General features: G+C 40.3%; 1 protein-coding gene across 4 annotated transcripts in view; it reads right to left on the reverse strand.

Annotated features, from left to right (window-relative positions):
- The window catches only part of rai14 (retinoic acid induced 14), a 182,086-nt gene extending 171,960 nt beyond the window's left edge, over positions 1-10,126 (reverse strand). For 2 of the 4 annotated variants that reach the window (XM_051929766.1, XM_051929760.1), the window contains exons 1-2: positions 9,760-10,126; positions 8,915-8,999 (exon numbers count right to left, since the gene is read on the reverse strand). In XM_051929766.1, coding sequence (XP_051785726.1) covers positions 8,915-8,950 — 36 coding nt within the window. In that variant the 5' untranslated portion in view covers positions 8,951-8,999; positions 9,760-10,126. The remainder of the gene's footprint in view (positions 1-8,914; positions 9,000-9,759) is intronic. The other 2 variants (XM_051929761.1, XM_051929767.1) reach the window with 2 other exon arrangements.
- Between the last annotated feature and the right edge of the window lie 13,598 nt (positions 10,127-23,724).

Genomic DNA, 23,724 nt, shown 5'->3' on the forward strand with positions numbered 1-23,724 from the left:
TGTTTATTTATACTTATCAAATCATTTTAATATGAAGACAGGACTTGCTCATTTTGGTTAAGCAGATGGGGGAAAAACTAAAGCATGTACTTCAGCTACAGGATCCTGAACAGCTAGGTCATTCATTGATTTGGAGCAAAAGTGACTACTGTAATGTGTTTGAATTGTCCACCTAGTATTCAACACTTGGTTCTAGTTATGATCCTAGCTGTCATGGTATGATCTAAGAAGTACAACCATATTACTCCAATTCTTAAACCAGCTCTTTCCAATTAAGATTAGAATTGGTTTCAAAATCCTCATTCTCACATACCATATAATGTAAATGATTTAGCTCCCAGCTTACCTTATAAAAACTATTAAAATGCATGAGTATAACACTGACCTCCAAGAGATTGTCCTGTTTACAACTACAAGGATAAATTAAAAAATAGTGTAGAAGGCACAGCTATTAGCTACAGGGCACCAAAACTTCGGAATAAAGTATCTTCCAATACAATGAAGCTTCTGTCCAAATTAAACTGTTGTTTTTACTACTGAGTTATTTATTGCAGAAAGCAACCAAACTTATGACTGCTGGAGTTTACACTTAAAACAACACAGTGTATCTATTTTTGTGTATACAGTGATCCCTCGCTATATCGCGCTTCGCCTTTCGCGGCTTCACTCTATCGCGGATTTTATATGTAAGCATATTTAAATATATATCGCGGATTTTTTGCTGGTTTGCGGATTTCTGCGGACAATGGGTCTTTTAATTTCTGGTACATGCTTCCTCAGTTGGTTTGCCCAGTTGATTTCATACAAGGGACGCTATTGGTAGATGGCTGAGAAGCTACCCAACTTACTTTTCTCTCTCTCTCTCTTGCGCTGACTTTTTCTGATCCTGACGTAGGGGGATTGAGCAGGGGGGCTGTTCGCACACCTAGACGATACGGACACTCATCTAAAAATGCTGAAAGATTATCTTCACGTTGGCTACCTTCTGTGCGGCTGCTTCATGAAGCGACATGCTGCACGGTGCTTCGCATACTTAAAAGCACGAAGGGCACGTATTGATTTTTTTATCTCTCTCTCTCTGTCTGCTCCTGACGGAGGGGGTGTGAGCTGCCACCTTCAACAGCTTTGTGCCGCAGTGCTTCGCATACTTAAAAGCCAAACAGCCCTATTGATTTGTTTGCTCCTTTGAAGAGGAAGATATGTTTGCATTCTTTTAATTGTGAGACTGAACTGTCATCTCTGTCTTGTCATGGAGCACAGTTTAAACTTTTGAAAAAGAGACAAATGTTTGTTTGCAGTGTTTGAATAACGTTCCTGTCTCTCTACAACCTCCTGTGTTTCTGCGCAAATCTGTGACCCAAGCATGACAATATAAAAATAACCATATAAACATATGGTTTCTACTTCGCGGATTTTCTTATTTCGTGGGTGGCTCTGGAACGCAACCCCTGCGATGGAGGAGGGATTACAGTACAGTAAATCTCTTCTTTGCTTATGTTTTAACATTTTGTGATTCTTTTGTACTTTAATGATACCATACTGATAATTATACTATGGCATGTAGAGCTCTTAAATTGAAGTACGTTTAATAAAAGTAATCTGAAAGCAAATTTGAAGAAGCTCTGCCTATTGAAGAATTATGTAAATAAAAATTGTATGGTAATCATGAATCATGTTTAACTCTTTCAGGGCTGATGTCAACTTTTGTCAAAAGGAGGAGTTGACAATGGTAATCAAGTGTAAACTGGGACAAAACCAACCATTATGTTTTTACTTGGAGTCTTGTTGCTAGAAGGAAAGTTAGCTTCGTTGGTTTTGACTGAGATATCCTTCACTCCCATGAGTAGCAAGGCACAAACAAGAGCAAAAATGGCCCTGACACCTGGCAAGAGACCAAAGGGGATGCGTAAAGCACAATATTTCCCAGGGACGATGTTTTGTCTATTCTCTCTGAACTGGACTATGACTTGTTGGACTCCGATTTTAATACAAGCGATTGAAGACAAATGTGATGTTCCGGCTTCAGCTGATTGTTCCCCAGCTATTCGTTAAGCTTAACAGGTTCAAGTAGCTGACATGCCTATGGCGCTGTTCGCCTGGGGGGACTGCCACTCAACAATGATAAGAAGTAGAAACCAGATTGCAATAAACTGGGACAGTGACCGCTGCTGCTGCCCCAGCCACACAAAGACAGCCTGGCAGCAAGCCTGCCACACATTCTTGGCAAACTGGCAGCCACAGCATGCAACAAAAGATGTGTCTTGTTGAATTCTGTGGGAAGCCATTGCTTTTCAGAAAACTATATTTTTTGTAAAAAATATTTAGCCCTCAAAGAGTTAAATGCTGTTTAATAAGAAAAGTAACCATAAAAATAAAGTTGGCAGAGCTTTTTGCCCACTCAACAGAGGTATGAGACTGAAAAAGCATAAAGCTGCAGCCTTAGTCTTCTCCACTGTCTAAATGTGTATAGTCCTGTAACATGTCATGCTATTGTGTCAGCTGTACTTGTATAGAGTCTACTGGACTATGCAATCACATTTGAATAAAGCATCATTAGGTCAATGGAACTTCAGCACAATATGCCAGATGCCATTTAAATGCACCACTATGGTTGTCTCCAATTTCTAAAGGTGAGCATCTCTATTACCGGGAGATCTGTTTTACTGTTCCTAGAAAGCACACTAAAATAAACAAGACAAGAAGTGTGAAGCGACATAAACGACTTGAATGTACAACAACAGTACTAGGTTAACTAGTTTACGAATTTTCAGTAAATGAGGCTGGCCTCTTAATTTGACAGTTGTGACAGTCTATGATTGAGAAGGTGTTAAAGGAGATGAGACACAAGGAGATGGATAAAGCATCAAAAGGTTACTAACACCAAAAGACTTTTCTATTCGTTTATAACCTTGGCTCTTTCTCACCTAATACAAAATATGTTCAAAGCAAATGTAACACAGTTGTATACTTTGATTTCTTTTTTACTACTCCCAAAAGTTGCATAACAATTTCCTCCACAGCTAGAGTAGGAAGTATCTTCTCTTTAAACAGCCTGTCCAATTTTGAACACTTTTCAAATAATAAATCTTGAACAACTTAAAATATATATCAATACCCAAGTCACTTTTCTATTCTTTTCTATTGCGTTAATATCAGCGGGCCTTACATAAGGTTGGCTTGATGTTTTGTGGGCTTCACACATTAATTTTTTAAACTGTTTAACAATAATAAAGATGGATGACTCTAGATATAATAATAGGTCTTGAACTAGCATGTTTTTGAGAATGTCAATTCATTTTTTGTTCAGAAATTACCTTGATTTTAGGATAACCTCTAGGTATAAAAGAGGTTGCTATTATTAAAATGAACCATGGTTTCACCTGTGCCTCTTAAATATCAAATGTGATCAACTTTTTGTACAGCATAAAAGAAAAAAAAAATTCCCTTCTAATGAACACTGAGAATACTACCAAAACTATATAAAAAAAAGTGCATGTATTATCTAAAACACAAAATGGAGGGATCACTACAGGGAGAATGTACAGTACAAAAGCAGGAATTAAACAAATAACACATAAATCTCTGCTACCCTCTAGACCAGGGGTGCCCAACTCCACTCCTGGAGGGCCGCAGTGGCTGCAGGTTTTCATTCTAACCTTTTTCTTAATCAGTGACCTGTTTTTGCTGCTAATTAACTTCTTTTGAATTCATTTTATTTGACTTGCTCTTGAAGACTCAGACCCCTCAATTGTTTCTTTTTCCTTAATTAGCAGCCAAACAATAATGAGATACAAAATGAGCCGAAACAGGACCAGCAAACTGTGATCATTATACAATATCTGAAAACAAAGAAAGATGAAGGTCTCAGGAATGCTGATCTGCTCTTAGAAAAGAGAACATCCACAATTTCAGAAATGTCTGGTATTGCACAATGAGAACAAGCCATAGAATTAAAGAGCGGGTTTAATTAATGACAAGACTCTGCGCCTAATTAAGCAACTGGTTGGAGTTTGAGGCCCTGACTTAGTTGGTCTTCTGTTGGCTCACTCACTTCACATTTCACTTCTGTTTGGGTGCCATTTAAGGAAAGAAAAGAAATGAAGCAATTCAAGGAAACATTTCTTAATAGCTAAGTCAATTAAAATTAGTTCATTAGAAGTTAATTACCAGCAAAAACAGATCACTAATTAAGAAAAGGGTTAGAATGAAAACCTGCAGCCACTGTGGCCCTCCAGGACTAGAGTTGGGCACCCCTGCCCTAGACCTTCTTGATCAGGAGTTGGCCTTTTCCTACCCACGTGTGGCTCACCCACTTGCCTACCTAACCAGAATCAAATTAAGCATTTTGCTCTTCATTTCCCTGCTCTCTCCCAACTCATCAGTCAGCTACGTCTTTTGTGAGCTATCTGCAGTTAGATGGCTTTAAAGCGTCCTGTGGGGTTCGACACCAGACAAACACTTGCAGCTATCAAGTCATGCCTTGAGACTACTGCCTCCCTAAAACTTTTACGGACCTTAAAGTGCCAGGTCTCTTGGGCAAAGTCAGGGTTTCCTGCATTAAATAGGCAACAACATGTCACTTCTTCCATTCTGGGGATATGTGCTGCCATCTAACAGTCTGGAGGAAATAATTGACACCCGGCCCCAGAAAAAAAAAAAGACCACATATTTCCAATTTTCCCAACCTGGGAGACATGCTGCATGGACTCACTCTCATTCTGTCTCTCTCTACAGGGTGACTTATTGAATCGCAACTTGGTGGATATTACCGGTTTTACCCTGGTTTGCTTTCTCTCTTTTACCAAAGCCCCTGCCTGTTGTCCTTCTAACCCACTCAGTCCTTTTGTAAGGCTAACAACCTCCTGGCAATACCCTTTTTGCAGTACACGTATATCAAGTTGCAAACTACTGCCAGTTTTTGTTGTTCACACTCTTATCCACCTTTCTGTACCCTGAATTTGCACCCCATGACCCTTTTCTATCTGACATCCACATGCCAAATAGGTGACCCATCCACAACAAAAACAATGCTTCAGATTAAGCCAAAGAAATTGAAACTGAAAAACTAAAAAAAAAAATCATAAGATGTTAATATACATCCATCTCTACATTTTTCTGTACCCGCTTTACTCAGCACTAGATCACAGGAAGCCTTAGACTATCTCGGATATATCTAGCATAAGGCAAGAACCAACTCTGGAGTGAGCTCCAATCAAGTGCAGGGCTAATATGCTGTATCTTGAAAAGGAAACATTGGTGTTGCCAGAAATAACTAAACAGGGAGTGTTAATAACTGAAGGATTTGAATTACACTGTTGACAGCACAATCCAGTGGCAAAGGTACTGGGCTTTAACTAGCAAAGCTGTAGGTACAATCTGTTCACTCTAACTCAATTTGTCAATTATCCAGTCAGTGCTCCTTGCAGAAATATTGAAATGATTTTACCAAGACCACCTGCTGAATGCATAACGTTCAGATAAAGTGGTTGTATAAAATTATGTTTGGACACACTATACAGTACTCTTAATTTTTAAGGCACTGAACTAGGCTGCAAGTTGAATCTCCTTTTTTTGACTTGCAGTGTAACCTTTATCGACTAAAGCTTCTTTCCAAAGTATAAAAAAATTGGATTCTACCTGTTAATTATGTTTGCCAAAAGATATAACAATATAACATAAAATAAACTTCAAAACTGACTCGCTATGCAAACCTTAAAGGAATATTTTATCCAAAAATATTTTTATACAATACTTCCCCCCCATGTAGTTTGCAGTGATGGATGAGAACAAAAAAAAAAATGAATGTAATTCACCTGAAGCTAAGCATGATTGGAACTGGCCAGTACTTGGATGGGACACCCACCAGGAAAGCTTGCTGCAGGAATGATTTTGGTGAGGCCAGCAGGGGGTGCTTACCCTGTGGTCTGTGAATGGATACGAATGCCCTAGTGCAGTGATGGCAACACTGTGCTGTAAAAATCACACCGTCCTTCAAATAAGGCATGAAATCGAGGTCCTGCCTCTCTGTGGTCATAAAAGATTACTGGGCATCTTTTAAAAAGAGCAGGGTGTTCCCCGATGTCCGAGTTAAACCGCCTGTCACGGCCTCATCCATTCTGACCCCTTAATCATCCCTGTTTCTAATTTGCCAACTATCTCTCTCTCTCTCCCCTTCAACACCTAATAGCTCTTGTGCGATGAGTATACTATCATAACAATGGCTGCCATCGCACAGTCCAGGTGGAGGTGGCATGTTAGTGGTGGCTGAAATGGCTCTCCACTCTCTGTGCAAAGTTTTTTGAGTGGGTTAGAAAAGCACTATATAAATGTATTATTATTATTATTATTATGGCAAATGATGTGGAAAAAAAATCTCACTTTATTCATTTCAAGTTATTCAGTCGTATGTTCAAAATGAGCAAAACGCTTGATTTTAAGTTAAAATATTGTTTCATTTAGAATAACTAGTGCACATAATAACATGAAACTAAAGCTTCATGGGATTCATTTTTTCTAATTGGAGTTGCATCTCTCCCCCTCATTCATTGGTCAAGACTCTTATCTTTAATTCAAAAAGTTAGTCCCATGTGGCTTTAGTTTTGTGCTAAATGATGTGCACAGATTATTCCAGAAGTACCTATTTAACAATACTTGAGCAAAAATGCAGGAGTTTTGAATCGTTTGAACAGAGAAGTAGAAAACTGACACACGAATTATGTGACATGAGCAACATGAGATTTTGTTTCTTCCTCACATCATTTGCCGTTATCCGGCAACGGCCACTCCTATAAATACCTGGGAGTGAAGCTGGATGATAAATTAGACTGGACTGCCAATACTGATGCTCTGTGCAAGAGAGGACAGAGCCGACTATACTTCCTTAGAAGGCTGGTATCCTTCAACATCTGCAATAAGATGCTGCAGATGTTCTATCAGACGGTTGTGGTGAGCGCCCTCTTCTACGCGGTGGTGTGCTGGGGAGGCAGCATAAAGAAGAGGGACGCCTCACGCCTGAACAAAGTGGTGAGGAAGGCAGGCTCTATTGTAGGCATGGAGCTGGACAGTTTGACATCTGTGGTGGAGCGACGGGCGCTGAGCAGACTCCTGTCAATCATGGAGAATCCACTGCATCCCCTGAACAGGATCATCTCCAGAAAGAGAAGCAGCTTCAGCGACAGACTGCTATCACTGTCCTGCTACACTGACAGACTGAGGAGATCATTCCTCCCCGACACTATGTGACTCTTCAATTCCACCCGGGGGGGGTAAACGTTTGTTTTACCTGCATTTTTATCACTCTTTAATACTGTTTTTATCAGTATGCTGCTGCTGGAGTATGTGAATTTCCCCTTGTGATTAATAAAGTATCTATCTATGTATCTATCTATCAGTTTCAATTATGTCAAACTTTTTTCTGTTTTCTGCATGGAATCAACAGATTAACACTTTTTCCCAGCTGTCACTACAAACTACATGGTGTAACATAAAAAAAAAAAAAAATTGGTTCAGTATACCTTTTATCATGTTTGACAAAAGGTTTAATTATATAACAAAAGAAAAACATTTACGATACAATAAAATACAATGATGACCAGCGCTGTACAATAACAATCAATGTGGAAAAAAAAATTCACTTTACTCGTGCTACATAATCCACATTTCTGTTGTCCAACTGTCTGCTCAAAGTGTGCAAAACACATGCATTTTTTTGCTAAAATATGAACAGTTACTTCTTTAATCATCAGCATCAGCATATACTGTACACAGTCAAACACAGGGAAAAGATCATAAGCGGGTTTGGACCCAGCCGTAAAAGTTAGCTAACAAAACAAGTTGCTGCACTGATAAGCTTGGCCTAAGGTACAAAATAACCTAGTACCGGCACTGCCTGTGAATTAAAAATTTGGCCCAGTCAAACAGAGAGGGCAAGTTGAATAAAATCGTGTAAAAACAGGACTCTTGATCAATGAATGAATGAAGGAGAGAGGCGGGTCTTCAATTCAAAAAGCATCAAATTATGGGAATATATTTTCATGTTTACAATGTATACTGCTTTTACCTGGGAGTAGCAGTTAATAACATTTTATCAAAAAAATGCATGCATTTTGAACATTTTGAGCATATGACTGGATAACAGACATGTTGATAAAGCATCAAGAATAAGCTGAATTTTCTTTCATCCTATAGATTTTTTTTAAATTGTTTAGAGGTATCCTTTAGGTTCCATTATATCATAAACTTTTTTTCTTGTTCTGCATGAAAACATGAGATTAAAAATAAAAATCTCTGCCGTCACTACAAAGTACACTGAGTAAGTAACATTTAAAAAAAATATATACTTTTTTGAGTGAAGTATGCCTTTAATTATGATCGCTAAAAGGTGTCATCATAAAACATAAAATAATATTGGAGTGCAGTGTATAACAGTGGCTAAGCGTTGCTACTCAATACTGACTCACTATATGATCCTTAATAATTTGAATTTCCAGTGCCTTGGCGGTTAAGATATGTTAAAAATAATAATTAAGCTATTCACTTGTGAACTGTAAATCGTATTGGCAAGAAACACCAGCTAAATAAACATATGCATTTGCTTCTGATTAAGAGACTGGATGCAGTGAATTGTGCCATTCACTGCGATTCCACAGGGCATAAATTGCCCTTTCCTGTCACTGGGGATCACGTGAGCCAATTCACTCTTCCCCCTGCGATGTTGTGACTATAAACACTCTGAAAGTGAAATGATTGAAGGGGGGGGGGGGGTTGAAAAAGAAAAAAAAAAATCACCCAAGCCATTCTCAGTGCTATTAGTGTGTCCCTGTAGCCCACCCTGCTGCTGAAACAGCCAAGGCCATACGTGCCAAACTCAAAGCACACTGGCAAATGTACACAAGATAAAAAAGACTCAACTTACATCACTCTTCCTGAACTTTGCTTTTAGACTCTTCATTTTCAGTCCATGCACTTTTTTTCCTTCAGATGTCAATCACTGCCTCTCTCTGTAGGGGAGGGGAGGAGAATAATGTTTTATTCAGATGGCTCAGAACCCTACTTAAACTTCTTTTTTGACAAACATTTCTGCATAGTGTACCCCAGAAAATCGTCTTATTATTTTTTTAACAAAACAGATCTGGTACATTGAAAGAGAACATCATTCCTCGAGGCGGAGATCGCGCAAATACAAAAGTTGCGATGCTCGCAGACAGCCAGTGGCGGTGACCCACATTCGGCTAGTAAAAGCATCAGCAGTATAGTACTTTGTGTCTGCCGCTTTCGTTACCATATCCCCAATTCCCTAAACGCCGGGAAAATAAATAAATAAACAAGGTGCCTTTACTTTCTGCTTCACTTGTATTATACAGTATAAAACAGCTACTGGCCTTATAACAGCCATTCCACAACAAAAGCGCTAAGGGAAAGTGTGCGATCCCGAAGTGCGCCGCTGGCTGCGCTCTGCCGGGCGTCTGGTTTACAGATCCCAAAATCTCAAACCTCCAATGTAAAAGACAATTCAAGCGAACCTTTCCGTTAAAAAAAAACTTAAGACATGAATCGAAACAACAAGTGATGGATCAGTTTCCCAAATGTTCTCGAACATGTTCATGGCAAATGTCAGTGGAGCCAGCAAAGTGCCCGAAACAATACCACCATTCATCCTGGCGCCTCGCACTGATACTTTTCCTTTCACGCTCCATCATGTCCCGGAAAGCAAACACAAAACTCAACAAAATATGATAACTAAATAGCTTGTCCGCTCACCTTTCCATAAAAGTATCAAGGCTAGACTTGGCCAACGCAGGAAAGTTAAGCAGCCGACTCGTGTTACCAAGTACAACTTTTCCTCCCTGTCGCGGACCGGTAACTCGCTGCTCCCATGTAATTCTCCCTTAGCCTGCTGGTTCGTTTGCCAGCCATTCAGCACTCCGCCAGGCAGCTCCGGCCGCTTGGATTGTTTCGCTCTGGGACTGCCTGGGGAGTGACGTCACCTGACCTCGTGACCGCTGGCTACACACAGACACGCACACGCACACACTTGCGAGCGCGCGCACCCACTGAGAGCGACAGGCTAGCAGTGAGGCGCGGTGGAGACCTGCAGCCAACGTTACAGCGGATTTCTGCGTCTTTGAACTAACACACTGTCCATTGTACTTAGAAAAGTTTCTTCTCAGCATGGGACCATCAAATGTGAAACTGGCCTGTAATTGCTGTTGCTGTAATTTCCTGTTTGTTTACTCTGCTCCATGAAATTGCCGCCTCCACTAGCTTGTGACAAAGGAGCGCCTGAGAGGGAATCGGCGGCAGCAGTTCGTCTCTTAAGGGAAATTTTTATGATCGGGAACGGCAAAGCAGCATTTTTTTTGATTAGTCTCAGATTTGTTGATATTGTAGCACTGGGGCAGAGTGCCAGAGTGGATCCTTTTTCTCTTTACATTGGCACTTTTGAATGGCATGCTATACTAGAAAGGACAGCTTGCCTTTGCCACAATAGTTGGAATTGCCACCGCGTCATTGCAGCCTTGCTATTTTTTATAGGCGCACCTGCAGCTGGCTTTGAAGCCGCTCAGCACGATGGAGTGCCTGTTCACACAATGGAGGACTCATTCCCTGGCTGATGCAACTAGATAACAAACTCACATCAAGTGACAAGACAGACACTCCTCCTTTCAAAGGCACACAACTCTTCGAAATGGCTCGCGACTGGTGACAAAAGCACATCAGCAGGGGCCTTGAGTGATTTGCTGCTAGGTGGTGCTGCAGAGATATGGAGTGTTGCGCTGTCATGCAGTGCAGCGGAGGTGTTAAGACACTGTATTTCTGTATGGTGATCTGTCGATTACAGGTGAGTGGGCATACTCCTGGTCAGGAGCTGTAGATGTTCCAGTCTCTTGTTTTCTTTCACTGAACTGACAATGCAAATACCATTCCAGATCTGGATCTCAGCTTTGGGAGTTTTTCCCACCATTGCTGCTCTGTACCACCCCCTACGACCTGCCTTGACCTATGCTTGCACAGTTTTACCACTGGCCCTACTTCACATGGCTTACCTGGGGTCAGTAGCAATTCGATCTGCCACACTTTTTTTAAGCTCCACCAGCATCTGCAGACCCGGGCCAACGGACCGTAGCAGATGCAGAAGTGTTGATAGAGCTGCATAGGTAGCAGCCTCACTGCTTTCTTCTTCCCTTTACTGATGCTGCAAATGGCACTCCAGATCACAGATATTAGTTTTAAGACTCTCCAGCAACTCCTCAGAAGAGCCAAGCAGGTCTGGTACATTGCAAAATTGGACTGTAGGTCTTATCTTCATCCCACTCCTGACACCAGTGTAGTACCAGAATGGATGATTTTTCTGTTTTTTAGGTGGCTTACTATCCTTAAAAAGACTGCTTACATTTATAGCACTAATTGGAATACTGTTTGCAAACTGCAGGCTTGCCCCATTTATAACTGCACTTGCTGCTAGCTTTGAAGGCTGTTAGTTTGCATGATCGAATGCCAGCTTCTACTATGGGTAGCTCATCCCTGGCTTATGCAACTTGTCAGCACCATTACAATATGTCCAGTGTACGAGGTGTTCTGTTGTACTGCAGTGTTTCTTTTTGAAACTCAAACACATGCCTCGCATTTGCAGGTAAACTACTTGAGATCAAACCTCATGTCTCGTCTTTCTCACATAATACTAAGATGTGCAGGTTAGGTTAATTAGGGATTCTAAAGTGGTCCAATTAGCCCCAGGGTGTCAACCTCAGTCCCTGAATGGTTGCACTGGCTGCAAGTGTTCATTCCAGCAACTTACTCCATTATTAAACAATTGCTAATGGTATTTATGTTCAGTCTTTTTTTCACAATCATGGTATATTTTAGTTTGCTATGTGAAATTGTGTTCAAAAATTAAGAATGGTTCATAAATTTAAAAAAAAACAACTTTTTAACAATTTAATAATGGGTTGACGGGTACCGCAGTCCTACTGTGATGAAAAGCCTTAAAACTTGCCAAATACATCAATTTTTTAAGCAAAAAATGTTATCGGGTATTGATCCACATATTCAAATTACACGCATGTTGCAAAACAGCATATCCGTGTCATTTTCAGAAAGAAGAAAAGCAAAACAGTGTTGTGAAATTCAGGCATTGTAAAAACAGACCTGCTGTGCACTTCTCTTCACCAAGTTTGTCTTCCCCCCCAAAACCCTTTCCTCTTGGAAATTCATTGCCAAGTGCTGTTATTAACACTGAATGTTGATTCCAAGATGTAAATTGCTGTCTCAGTTCTGTAGAAAACTAAACACTAATGACTGAAAAAAGTCACACCATTACTTATTTTATTTAAAAATACAGAAGCTTTTTTCTGTATTTTGCAAAGATACTGCTTGCAGCTGCTGGATTGATAATGCCTCTTGTATTTCAGAGAGAGAAGGTGAATGAATGAATTTATAGACGTTATAGGCAACCACCCATCTTTCTAACCCACTTTTCCAGGGCCATGGCACAGCACTGCTGAAGTCTATCCCAGAAAGCATTGGATGCAAGACAGGAACAATCCCCAGGAAGGGTACCAGTCCATCACAGGGTGAACCCACCCACCCACTATAGGGTCACTTTAGCAGTGCCAGACCACCAAACATGCATGTGTTTGGACTGTGTAGCTGTGGGACAAAACCAGAGCACCTGGGGAGAAAATGCAAACTTCATGTAGATAACACCCAGGACGCAAATCCCATTGTCCTTCACTTGAAGCACTACTGTTGTATCCCCCAATAATAATAACAACTGCTGTCCTCAATATCTCCCATCCATGAATCTATTCATATATTTTTCTCTGCTATAAGCAAAATAATAATCATCCATCCATCTTTCTAACCCACTTGTCCAGGACTGGGTTGCAGAACAGCTGGATCCTATCCCAGTAATCATAGCCAACAAGGTAAAAACACATTGATAATAAAAATGTTGTGATGATAATAATGGCATCATCATCATAACTGCTATCTGCAATATCATATCAATTATCTATTCAAATATTTATTTAGCTTTAGGCACAATAATAATAATAATCCACCTGTCTTCTTAAACTTGTTATCCAGGGCAGGGTTGCAGGCGCAGTGGAAACCTATCCCAGTAAGCATCAGATGCAAGGTAGGAATAATATCCATTCAAGGTGCCAATCCTTTACAAAGCAAACACACACACACACACACACCTGGGCCAGTTTATCAAAACCAATTCACCAAACCTTAATCAGGGTGAAGTTTTAGCAGAAGCAGAGTGAACGGGCACAGCTGTCATTCCTGCCTCACAGCGCCAGGTACTACAGGGCATCTGCATGATCTCCACATGTATTTACAGATTGATTGGTACAAATGAATGTCAGTGAGTTTTTACTAAAAATACCTTGAGAAATACCCACTAGACGAGAAAACCATCAAACCCTGCTAGCAACAAGGCCAAACACATAACTTTATTAAATGAAAAGGTTTATTTCCACAAAAATGCTCGGAAACAAAAGTGAGTGCTGTAGAGCACAAAAGGCAAAATGGAGTTGCCTTAAACAAAAGGCAATCCAGGTGAACAAATTCACAAAACAAAAATCAAAAAACAGATCAAGAGGTCACAACTAATAAGCAGGACAGGAGCAACTCACTTTGGAATGAACCACCAGGAACTGTGGGAGAGCCTCAGGATTTATAGGGCAGTTACTGGCAGTGATTGGCAGATGGACCCAACTCTTGGGAGAATCACCCACAAAACACATGGAACATAGCAAAGGCAACTGATATACATTGGTAAAACCCAAACTACAGACTGATGTACATAATCAGCATAAATAAAAGAATCAAAAATGAACAAAAGAGACACAAAACATGAATTTGAACCCCAACCCTGGCTGAGACATGATACCTCTTGTGCGAGGTGTACCTGGAAAGCCCTACTAAAAGAACACAGAGGCGCGATCCCAGGACACGCTGCAAGAAACTATTTCACTCAACTGGCATGGAAGCAGCTAGGAAATCCACAGGAGGAGCCGGAGGAAGTTGTTGAGGAATTGAGTGACTTGGTCAGTCCAGCTCAGTATTGTTTCTCCTCTGTTAACAGAAAGTGGTTATATTATATTATTTAGATTGTGCAGCCGAAACATTTTGAATTTTTCTAGCATGTGGAAATAAAATTTTACCTTTTTTTTTTTTTTACTGAAATAGATGATTTTGCAAACCCCATACAGCAGGCCTGTGCAAATTGGGCCTTGGATGGCTTTGAGTGTTTATTGCAGCAAGTCTCACTCAGGGTTAGCGTTTACTTCTTCAGCTGTAATCTGACTCGGTCGTCAGTTGGATCCATTCTTTTCCCTGTCTGTCACTTGATGTGAGTTTATTATCTAGATTAATCTTTTTTACACTTTTTTGACTGCCAGCCAGAAACAAAGCCAAGTCTAGTTCCAGTTTTATTTATTTATTTATTTTTCAGAAAATTTTTCAGAAGGTTCCTGAAATCAACAGTGAAATGTCTTAACAAAGGAGGCACCGTCTTTGTAAGTGGCATGATAATATCTCAACAGAGCTGTGGTGACTTTGCAGTTAATGATCGGTTGCAAAAATGTTGTGCATATTTTGTTGAAGCTTTATTTTTCTGCTTGCCCTTTGTTTAGTTACAAGTGAATTGTTGTTTCAACCTTTTTTATGAAAATGAAGTAGCACATGTATTGGACCAACGATGAAGCACAAGTACATTATGGTAGCGGTTCAACAAGACTGGGAAAATTTTATTCTGCAATGAAGAGCTGCACACGAATGAATTTTATATTGGAGGAACATGGCAACCTCTGTCCTAGTGGGGAGAAAAATATCAACCAAACTGAGGAAAAAGTACTGCACCAAATCATTCACAATTTAAAGAGAAATGAATGGATGCATTAACATCCTGGACGTCTCCTTTGAAAGAGATAACAATGCCACTTTGGTTACAACTGTTTATCATAAAGAATGTTTTGTGGGCAAAATATTACATTTTGGAAACAATTACCTCTTATCACATGAACAGAGATGTGCTAAAACATTGTGTTAAAGGATATGCACCCACTGTAATACAAAACAGACCAAAAACAATGAAAGACATTATCTGTTCCATCAGACATTTATCAAACAGTGCTTACATAGGAGATGCCCCAGACCTACGCAAACAATTGGCACCAACCGAATCTCCCATTCTACCTGGCACAGCCTTCCTAATAGCCGTGGCGCATCTGAAATGTCAATGCATATCCTCTCCAGATCAGGCATTAAAGTAGCACATAAACCGTGAAACACAATGCGGACTCTGCTTTTTAATGCCAAAAGAAAGAAATCTGCAGCAGAGACACGAAACGCAGCATACAGTATACCATGCAGTGCATGCCCAGCTGTATATATGGGGCAAACATCTAAAACATTCACAACACATACTGTATACAGAAACATTGCAATGCTGTCAGAAGGAAAGATTCACGGTCTCTGATATTTGCACATACTAATTCAACCAGACACACGTTTAACTGGGACACAGTGCAAGTAAGATTCAGGACAAATCCAAAGAATGCCAGAGAGCTGGCTGAATCATGGCTATCAAATGAAAATGCCATTAACAGACATTTGGACATGAACTCAGCATATGCAGGCTTATGAAGAACATCCAAATAATAAAAACGACTTTAAGACCTTCACCCTCAGAACTCCGCCTTACTAATCCACCCTCTTATACCCACCTATAACCCCCCACCCCCACTCGGCTGCATTTGCTATGTATTGCCCTTGATTTCTGTATGTCTAATCTTTTTCCTCCGATGATGACACCTAGTAGGTATAGAAAGCTCAGGAGTAAAAGATTACTCCTGAGATTACAGCGTGTAATTAACCATAGTAAAAAATAGTAAAACGTAATAAATTGAAAGAAAATTATGTTTCATGTTGCGTTAGAGGTATTCATTGCATTACACATTTTCGTTCTGTTTGGCTTTGAAATTAACACGCAAATACTTTATAAACTGTAAAACTTCAGTAAAAACAATATTGCTTTGAATTTTGATTCCGTGTTTGGAGTTACATCGTGAAACATATAACTGCCTGTGAGTGAATATCGTTTCTTTCTCTCTAATAAATTAACCGATTTTTTCGAATGTTTGTCCCTGTGATTTGTTAATTGTCATAGCAAAAGCAATTCTAATGGGAAACTGTAAACGTTTTAATACGAATGGCATATCAAGATCTCCTTTGGTGTCTAATGTTATCCGCGGAAGATGTACTGCATTACTTTTATTGTCGCCTGTTAAAATTTACATGTCAGAATTGTTCAACCAATTTTGAATACAACTAATCTTGTTCCATTGCATAGCCCATCACTCAGACATAAATTATGCAATAACATTACGACACATCCTTCTTTCAACAGTAATTCAGACGGTGGAAGACCAGACAGTGTTAACGGTTGTCCTACAGGATATTGTAAGTGGATGTTTTCTTCTTCCACACTGTCACCACCAACTGTTTCAGCATAGTCTATTGATACGCATTTAACCAATTTGCTGTGTAACCGATCAAGAATTTTTGCATTAATTCATTTGACTTCATCATTTCTCGGTGCTTGGATTGTCCATGTACTCATTTCTTCAGTTGAGAACCCTTTGGGATGAAATTCTTCATTAAGATTTGGACATAATAAGTCTTCTTTTATTGGGAACTTAAAGTGAGGAAAACATAAAAAGTTATAAGAGTTGAGAGTGCAGGAACTGTGTCTGTCAAAAGCATTCACACAAATGAGAGGTGAGAGGACCATGGGCATGGTTGAAAATGGTTGAGAGGCAGACGGGACTTTGAAAAAATCTCTTGGCAATAGTCTCATGTCAAGATTTTCTTTTATAATAGAGAGATATAGAAGGTTGGCAATATTGCATGTACAAATGTGTTTGCCTTTAAAGTTCTTGCTTGTAATGAAAACAAAACCACCCAAAAGCTTGAACTATAACATCAGCCTCTGAAGCAGCAGCATTAAACTTTGTGTCATCATGTTGTCCTTCAGCAGCCCCACAACCCAGCCCTGGATAGGTAGGTTAAGAAGAGAAGAGAGAAGGTATTAAAATATAGTGCCAACCCCTTGTATAGAAGTATAATTATAGTCATTAGAGCCCTTCAGCTGTCCTCTATGCACATGCATGTGACTACACATAGGCTGGCATCCCAGCTGGGACTGATCTCATTCCCTTAACTGGCTGGAAGGCCAATGTAACAGAGAGGTCAGGGTCCATTTCAAAACTATATAGATGACAGCATCTCTGGGCTTCAGGATACCCACAAAGAATGTTGGAAACTGTTGTGCAATGAGGCAGCCCTGCTGGGGTCTGTGGATGTGGCCAGAGGACGCTGCAGACAATTACGCACCCCACTTTATCGGACTCCTGATTTACCTGGATGCGGTTCCATCAGGCTGTGCCCTGGCACAGGAAGTTCTCCTGAGTCCAAGATAAAAGGACCTGCTCGGCCTCATCCAATGTGAGTTGGAGTTGCGTGTGTAGGATGGGAAAAGCTAGCTCTCTTGGAAGGTGTGGACGTGAAGAAAAGGGAGAGAAGAACAATTGTACTTTGCTTTATGTCAATTTTGAAGCCTTTTTGTAAAGTATTATTATTAATAAAATATTGGGACTTGTGTCTGTGAGGTTGTGTCTGAGGTTTGGGGTGCTGCTATACCCCTTAGTGGTCAAACTGGTGAGTGAAATATGCAGTTTTTCATACAAAAGAAGAAGTAATGCACCATTTAACATATTTAGTTACTTTCTTTGCAAATAATGAGTAATGTAACTAAATTACTTTTATAAGTCTGGGGGGGGGGGGGTGTAAAGTGTGATGATAAGTAAGTGGCAAGAATTGTTTGGGATATTTGTGGCCATCCTAAGAAATCAGTGACGTATTAAAGGAATTGAACTCTTTTTTTCTTTTTCTTTTTACCAGAAGACTCCACGAAATAGCACATTTGATTTACTTGTTGAATTTATCAGGCCCAAAGACTGAGCGAGAATGTTAGAAAACAGTTTAATATAAGCAGGTGTTGAATAATCATCAGGAATATGCTTGTGATTAAGAGTCAGCTAACTCCCTGCCAGAATGGACCTGGATAGAAATCAGATGTGCGCTGATATATGGAAAATCAAGTTAAAGTATTCATTGTAAACTTTCATACAAAGGAACAAAAAATTTGCATTTTTTACAATTGCTAAGGCTTCCGAATGCCTTATTGTTGAATAAAACTAACAATCGTTACCTTCTTTCATAGCTTCCATTCCATTTTTTCTTAGTCGACTGCATTCCTTGAATGTGGGTAGTTAATTCGTTTACCTCTTCTACATCTTGGTGACAGGTAGTATGATTTTCTACTCTGTGGTGTGCTGGGCTGGTACCATCACTTCAAGAAAGGCCCACCGAATCAACAAGCTAATTACAAGTGTAGGCTCAGTTTTGCGATGTACTCTGGACCCCCTGGAGGTTGCAGTTCACTAGAGAATGAAGACAAATGGAGTGCCATTATGAACAATACTGCACATCCTTTCTCTGACATACTAACAAATTATTCAGCAGAACTACAGCCAGAAACGCAGTGGGAGGCTCCTTTTATACCAAAAGGCAATATGCACTGTGAAGGACAGCCGGGTCCCATACCCGGCAGGGACGCCCCTGCTGCATCTGTTCCGGGGGAGCCACCATGGGCAGCTCAATACCTCCCCCGGGACGCTTGGTGGCAGCCTCCCTGGCGGACAATGATTCCCCAGCCTGGCGCATGGCTCCATGGGACATGGAGTCCTCCACAGCCTGGTTGGGGGCTTGGATGGCTGCCAGGGGGAGCTGCATGGACTTGGCAGCCCAGCTGGTCAATTCCTCAGCCCCACCCGGAAATGCAATTAGGCCCAGGTGATCAAGCACCTGGAATACTTCCGGGTGGGGTATAAAAAGGGCCAGCCACAAACACTCGAAGAGCCAGGGTCGGGAGGAGGAGGACTATGCTTGTGGAGGAGTGGTGGGAGAGAGAAAGAGGATTGTGTGGTGCAGAAAGAGGTGCTTTTGGGACTGTGTATTACCTGTGGGTCACGGGGAAGACGTGCGCCCACGGGTGAAGAAGAAAATAAAGCCCTTGTGTTTTATACGTGCCTCTGTGTCATTCTGTGCCGGGTCGGGCGCTATAAAGCGCCTTTTCTACAGCACATATAGTGTCTCATTGAGACTGGGACTGCCAAGTCAGAAGTTTTCTTTCTTTTTAAGTGTTTTTTTCTTTTAAGTCAATCTGATGTGTGTTCAGACCATAGTATGTGTGTGTGGCTCTATCTATCTATCTATCTATCTATCTATCTATCTATCTATCTATCTATCTATCTATCTATCTATCCTTTCAAATCATTATGTAACCCAGAACCTCCCGTGTGAAAAGAAGTTACCTGCAACTTGCTGCATGCTTTGTTGTTTTTCAACTTTTTCAATTATACGCGTTCACCAGGGTGGTGCCTCAACTATTTACCGTGATTGTGTCTCCTCTTTTATACTATCTATACACAAATTCATGCTGAGACTTAGCAAATATATATATAATAACAAATATATTCCCAGTGTGGTCCTTGATTCACAATACTAAGCTAGAGAGATGCATTTCACATATTTTAGCTAAATCCAGCTGTGTGCTTTCTCAGCCACTTCCTTTCAATTGTATGCCAGTGGGTTATTGATCTGCCTGCTTATGAGTTTTCAGTTTCCAAGTGCCTTCATCTTTCCATATGTGTATATATATTGCAGCCTTCAGTGTTGATTTTGTGTGACACACCTCTTGTAGGTGCCATGAAGGAAGGACAGACATCCTGACAGGGGACAAATCCATCCTTTATCCTAGCCAGAATGCCCGTCCTTCCTCAATGGCACTTACACGCTGTGTGAAATCTCATCAATAGAAGCATATGTTTCTCACTGTCATTTATTTAATCAATACAGAGTTCCCAAAATACATCAGTAAAGAAACACATATACTCACATTTATTTATTTATTTTTTGATTTTATTGATTTTATTAAAATCACACATCATTACATACAAATAAATCAATTTTTACAAACATAAGATCAAAAACAAATCAACCCCCACCCCCACATATACTCACATTTATATACCTCACTACACATCAGTGTTGATGTATTCAGTGCTGCTCAGCTTAGAAGTATGACATTCAAGAAGTCTGACTTGTGTTCATCTCTTCTTAAATATTATGCTATTCATAAAAGGGTGCAATCCCTCAATATGATTAATTTTCATCTTTTGGTAAATAAACTAGCTGAAACGGACTGAAATCTAAATAATCTACATGGACATCAGCATTAACGTTTGCAGTACACCAAGCAATGTATGTGTCTCTGTTATATGTCATTTGGTTTGGAATCTGTATATATATATAAAAGCCAAATACCACTGACTTACTCATGATGAAATCTCCCGAAAAATGAGGACTTGGGACTTGGAATATTTGGAATATAGGTTACCCTTGGCCCATAGGTGCTTGCTAAAAAACAGTTTTAAACATTTCGTGATCCAAGCACGAAATTTCTTACAGTTTTTGAGACCCGTTTTTATGTCTATCTGCTTTTTATGAGAGAACTACTTAACGGATTTAGATTGGGGTTTTTTCTATAATTTTCTTGAACATTCCGTTGATTTTGCGACTTTCTCATTGCACTAAGTAACATAGTTCGCTTGCAGTACCGATTTATTAGCACGAATCCGGGAGAGAGACTCATTGGGCTGCGGGGAGGGGGGTGGGGTCCTCCTCACTCACGCGTCTGCCTCGGGGTTTAACCTTAACTCCGCTTAGCTAGTGAACGAGAGAACTACATAACGGATTTAGATCTTTTTTTTCTATACTTTGCTTGAACATTCTGGTTGATTTTGCGACTTCTCTCATTGCGCTAAAGATCATAGTATGCTTGCAGGAGCGATTTATTTGCACTAATCCGAGACAGAGACTGCGGGCCGAGGGGGGGGAAGAGTGACATCAGGAGTAGAGAGCTGGGCGGGACCCTCGTCACTGTCCTGTTTCACTAATACATGGGCGAGGCCGCGAGGGATGGCTAGTTTGTAATATTAGTGATGGCCAACTGCTGTGTTGGAATGACCAATGCATTGCTTTAATTTTTCTTGAGATGTTTTTAGAACTTCATTGGAGTCCACCTGATGTAAAATGAATTAGAAATGACATTAATAATAATTCATTACATTTATATAGCGCTTTTCTCAGTACTCAAAGCGCTATCCACACAGGGAGGAACTGGGAAGCGAACCCACAATCTTCCACAGTCTCCTTACTGCAAAGCAGCAGCACTACCACTGCGCCACCTGTGAGGTTAATCCATTAAACCATTAAAAACTGCTGTTCATTCACTCATTCATTTCTTCTCCTACCATCAGAAAATGGTATCACACATGCGCATCAGAGGGTCATCTAATCAGGGGTAAGCACTACCATCCCAAGACACCAAGGGGGCGCAGTTACTGACTGATTTGACTCTTTTTCCACCCATAGCTCTGAGAAAACACCCAATGACAAGTAGCTGACTCCACCACTTCTGGTCCAAAGACTATAAGAACTGGGCACTCCTGGAAGGAGGAGTCTCACAAGCAAACAGGCAGAGTTCCACCATGAAGCCTGATCGATCTTGAGATTTTAGACAAGATGGTTAAAGGCAAAGGCTAGAAGACCACCATCTCCAAGCAGCTTGATGTTCCTGTGACAGCAGTTGCAAATATTAAGAAGTTTAAGGTCCATAAGACTGTAGCCAACCTCCCTGGAAAATCGACCCCAGAATGGTCAGAAGGAGAGTGAGAATGGTGGACAAAAAGCCAAGGACAACTTCCAAAAAGATGCAAGCTGAACTCCAAGGTCAAGGTCCATCAGTGTCTGATTGCATTTTTTCAGTGACAGTGAACTCAATGGAAGAACACGCAAGAGGAATCCACTGTTGAAAGAAAAACATAAAAAAGCTAGACTGGAATTGTCTAAAATGCATATTGACAAGCCACAATGCTTCTGGGAGAATTTCTTTTGGATGGGTGAAACAAAACTGGAGCTTTTTGGCAAGTCTCACCAGCTCTAAGTTCACAGATGAGAAAAATGAAACTTTCTAGAAAAGAACACCCATACCCACTGTGAAACATGGAGGGGGCTTCCTTATGTTTTGGGGCTGCTCTGCTGCATCTGGCCCATGGTGTCTTGACTCTGCGCAGGGAACAATGAAATCTCAAAACTATCAAGACATTGGGGCGTGAAACGTACTGCCCATTGTGAGAAAGCTCAGTCACAGTCGCAGCTCATGGACCCTCCAATAGGATGATGAGCCAAAACAACTAAAAGCACCCAAGAATGGCTCAGAACTAAACACTGGACTGTTCTAAAGTGGCCTTCATATATGAACCCTGATTTGAATCCCATCGAACATCTATGGAAAGAACTGAAACATGCCGTCTGGAGAAGACCCCTTCAAACCTGACAGCAGGTAGAGCAGGAAGAGTGGGCCAAACAACCTGTGGACAGGTGCAGAAGTCTCATGAAGAGCTCCAGGAATTGTTTGTTTCCAGGGACTGCAAACTGTAAAAGTTGTGCAACAAAATATTAGGTGAAGGGTCCCATCATTTTTGTTCATGCCTTTTTCATTTGTGTTATTATTTTAAATATTCTTTTGAATCCAAACTCTAAAGCAAAATTTGATTTTTGTCAAATACAGAAGTAGTGAGAAGTCAAGCAAAATGACCCTTTTTATTGGCTAACTAAAAAGATTACAATATGCAAGCTTTCGAGGCAACTCAGGCCCCTTCTTCAGGCAAAATGTAATGCAGAAACTGGAATTCCATGTGTTTATATGGACAATAGGAGAGATACAACATTGGAAAACCTTTAAGTGAGACATCTTAGATGTAAAAAATTAATAGACCTCTCCAGGCTAAGATTCATTTAGCAAGAGAGGAGAACAATGTATGGTCAAGATCTTTTGATAAGATAGATAACTGTCCAACAAAGTCTTTTGAAGTTTCTGATGAAGGATGCCCAGAGATCTTTGTTAAATACGAAATAAATAATGATAGGTGAGAATTACTTTTTGTCAGTTTCAAGTTATTTTAGAGACAATTGTGGGTTCTTTTTTCACGGAGGGGTACCATCAAATTTGTTCATATCCACGTCTGGTGTTTAAAAGTTTTGTTTTGCTCGCATGTGATTGAGATGGATGGTTTGCAATAATAAACTGAATTGAATTATATTACGGTTGAAGTGTCATCAGTTGCACAATAGGACTACAATATTAAAAGAGATTCACATCACTGATGGTTGAAAACATCTTGAGGAAAAAAAAAAGCTCTTTGAGAATGCAAAGTTGAGCGTTACGGAAGAAATCGGTCCTAAGGGCATGTAGCACTCATTGCTGGAAAGGTCCGATAAAGGGAATGAGAACTTGAGGAGTAAATGTGTGATTGGAGATTGTCTTGTAATGCATTACATATCAAAATGGAGAATCTTCACATTTTGACTGAAAGCTTTGTGTTTTTAACAATTAAACACAAAGTAGATTTTCCTGTTATGCAAGGCCTTGATGTGTCCCAGCATGTCAAAACATTATGTAGGAATTACAAGTTGTAGAAATTTGCGGTAATTCTTCTGTTTTTGTGTGGGTTTCTGTCAGGCTTC

This window comes from Erpetoichthys calabaricus, chromosome 7 (genome assembly GCF_900747795.2).
Source record: "Erpetoichthys calabaricus chromosome 7, fErpCal1.3, whole genome shotgun sequence".
NCBI classification, from domain to species: Eukaryota; Metazoa; Chordata; class Cladistia; order Polypteriformes; family Polypteridae; genus Erpetoichthys; species Erpetoichthys calabaricus.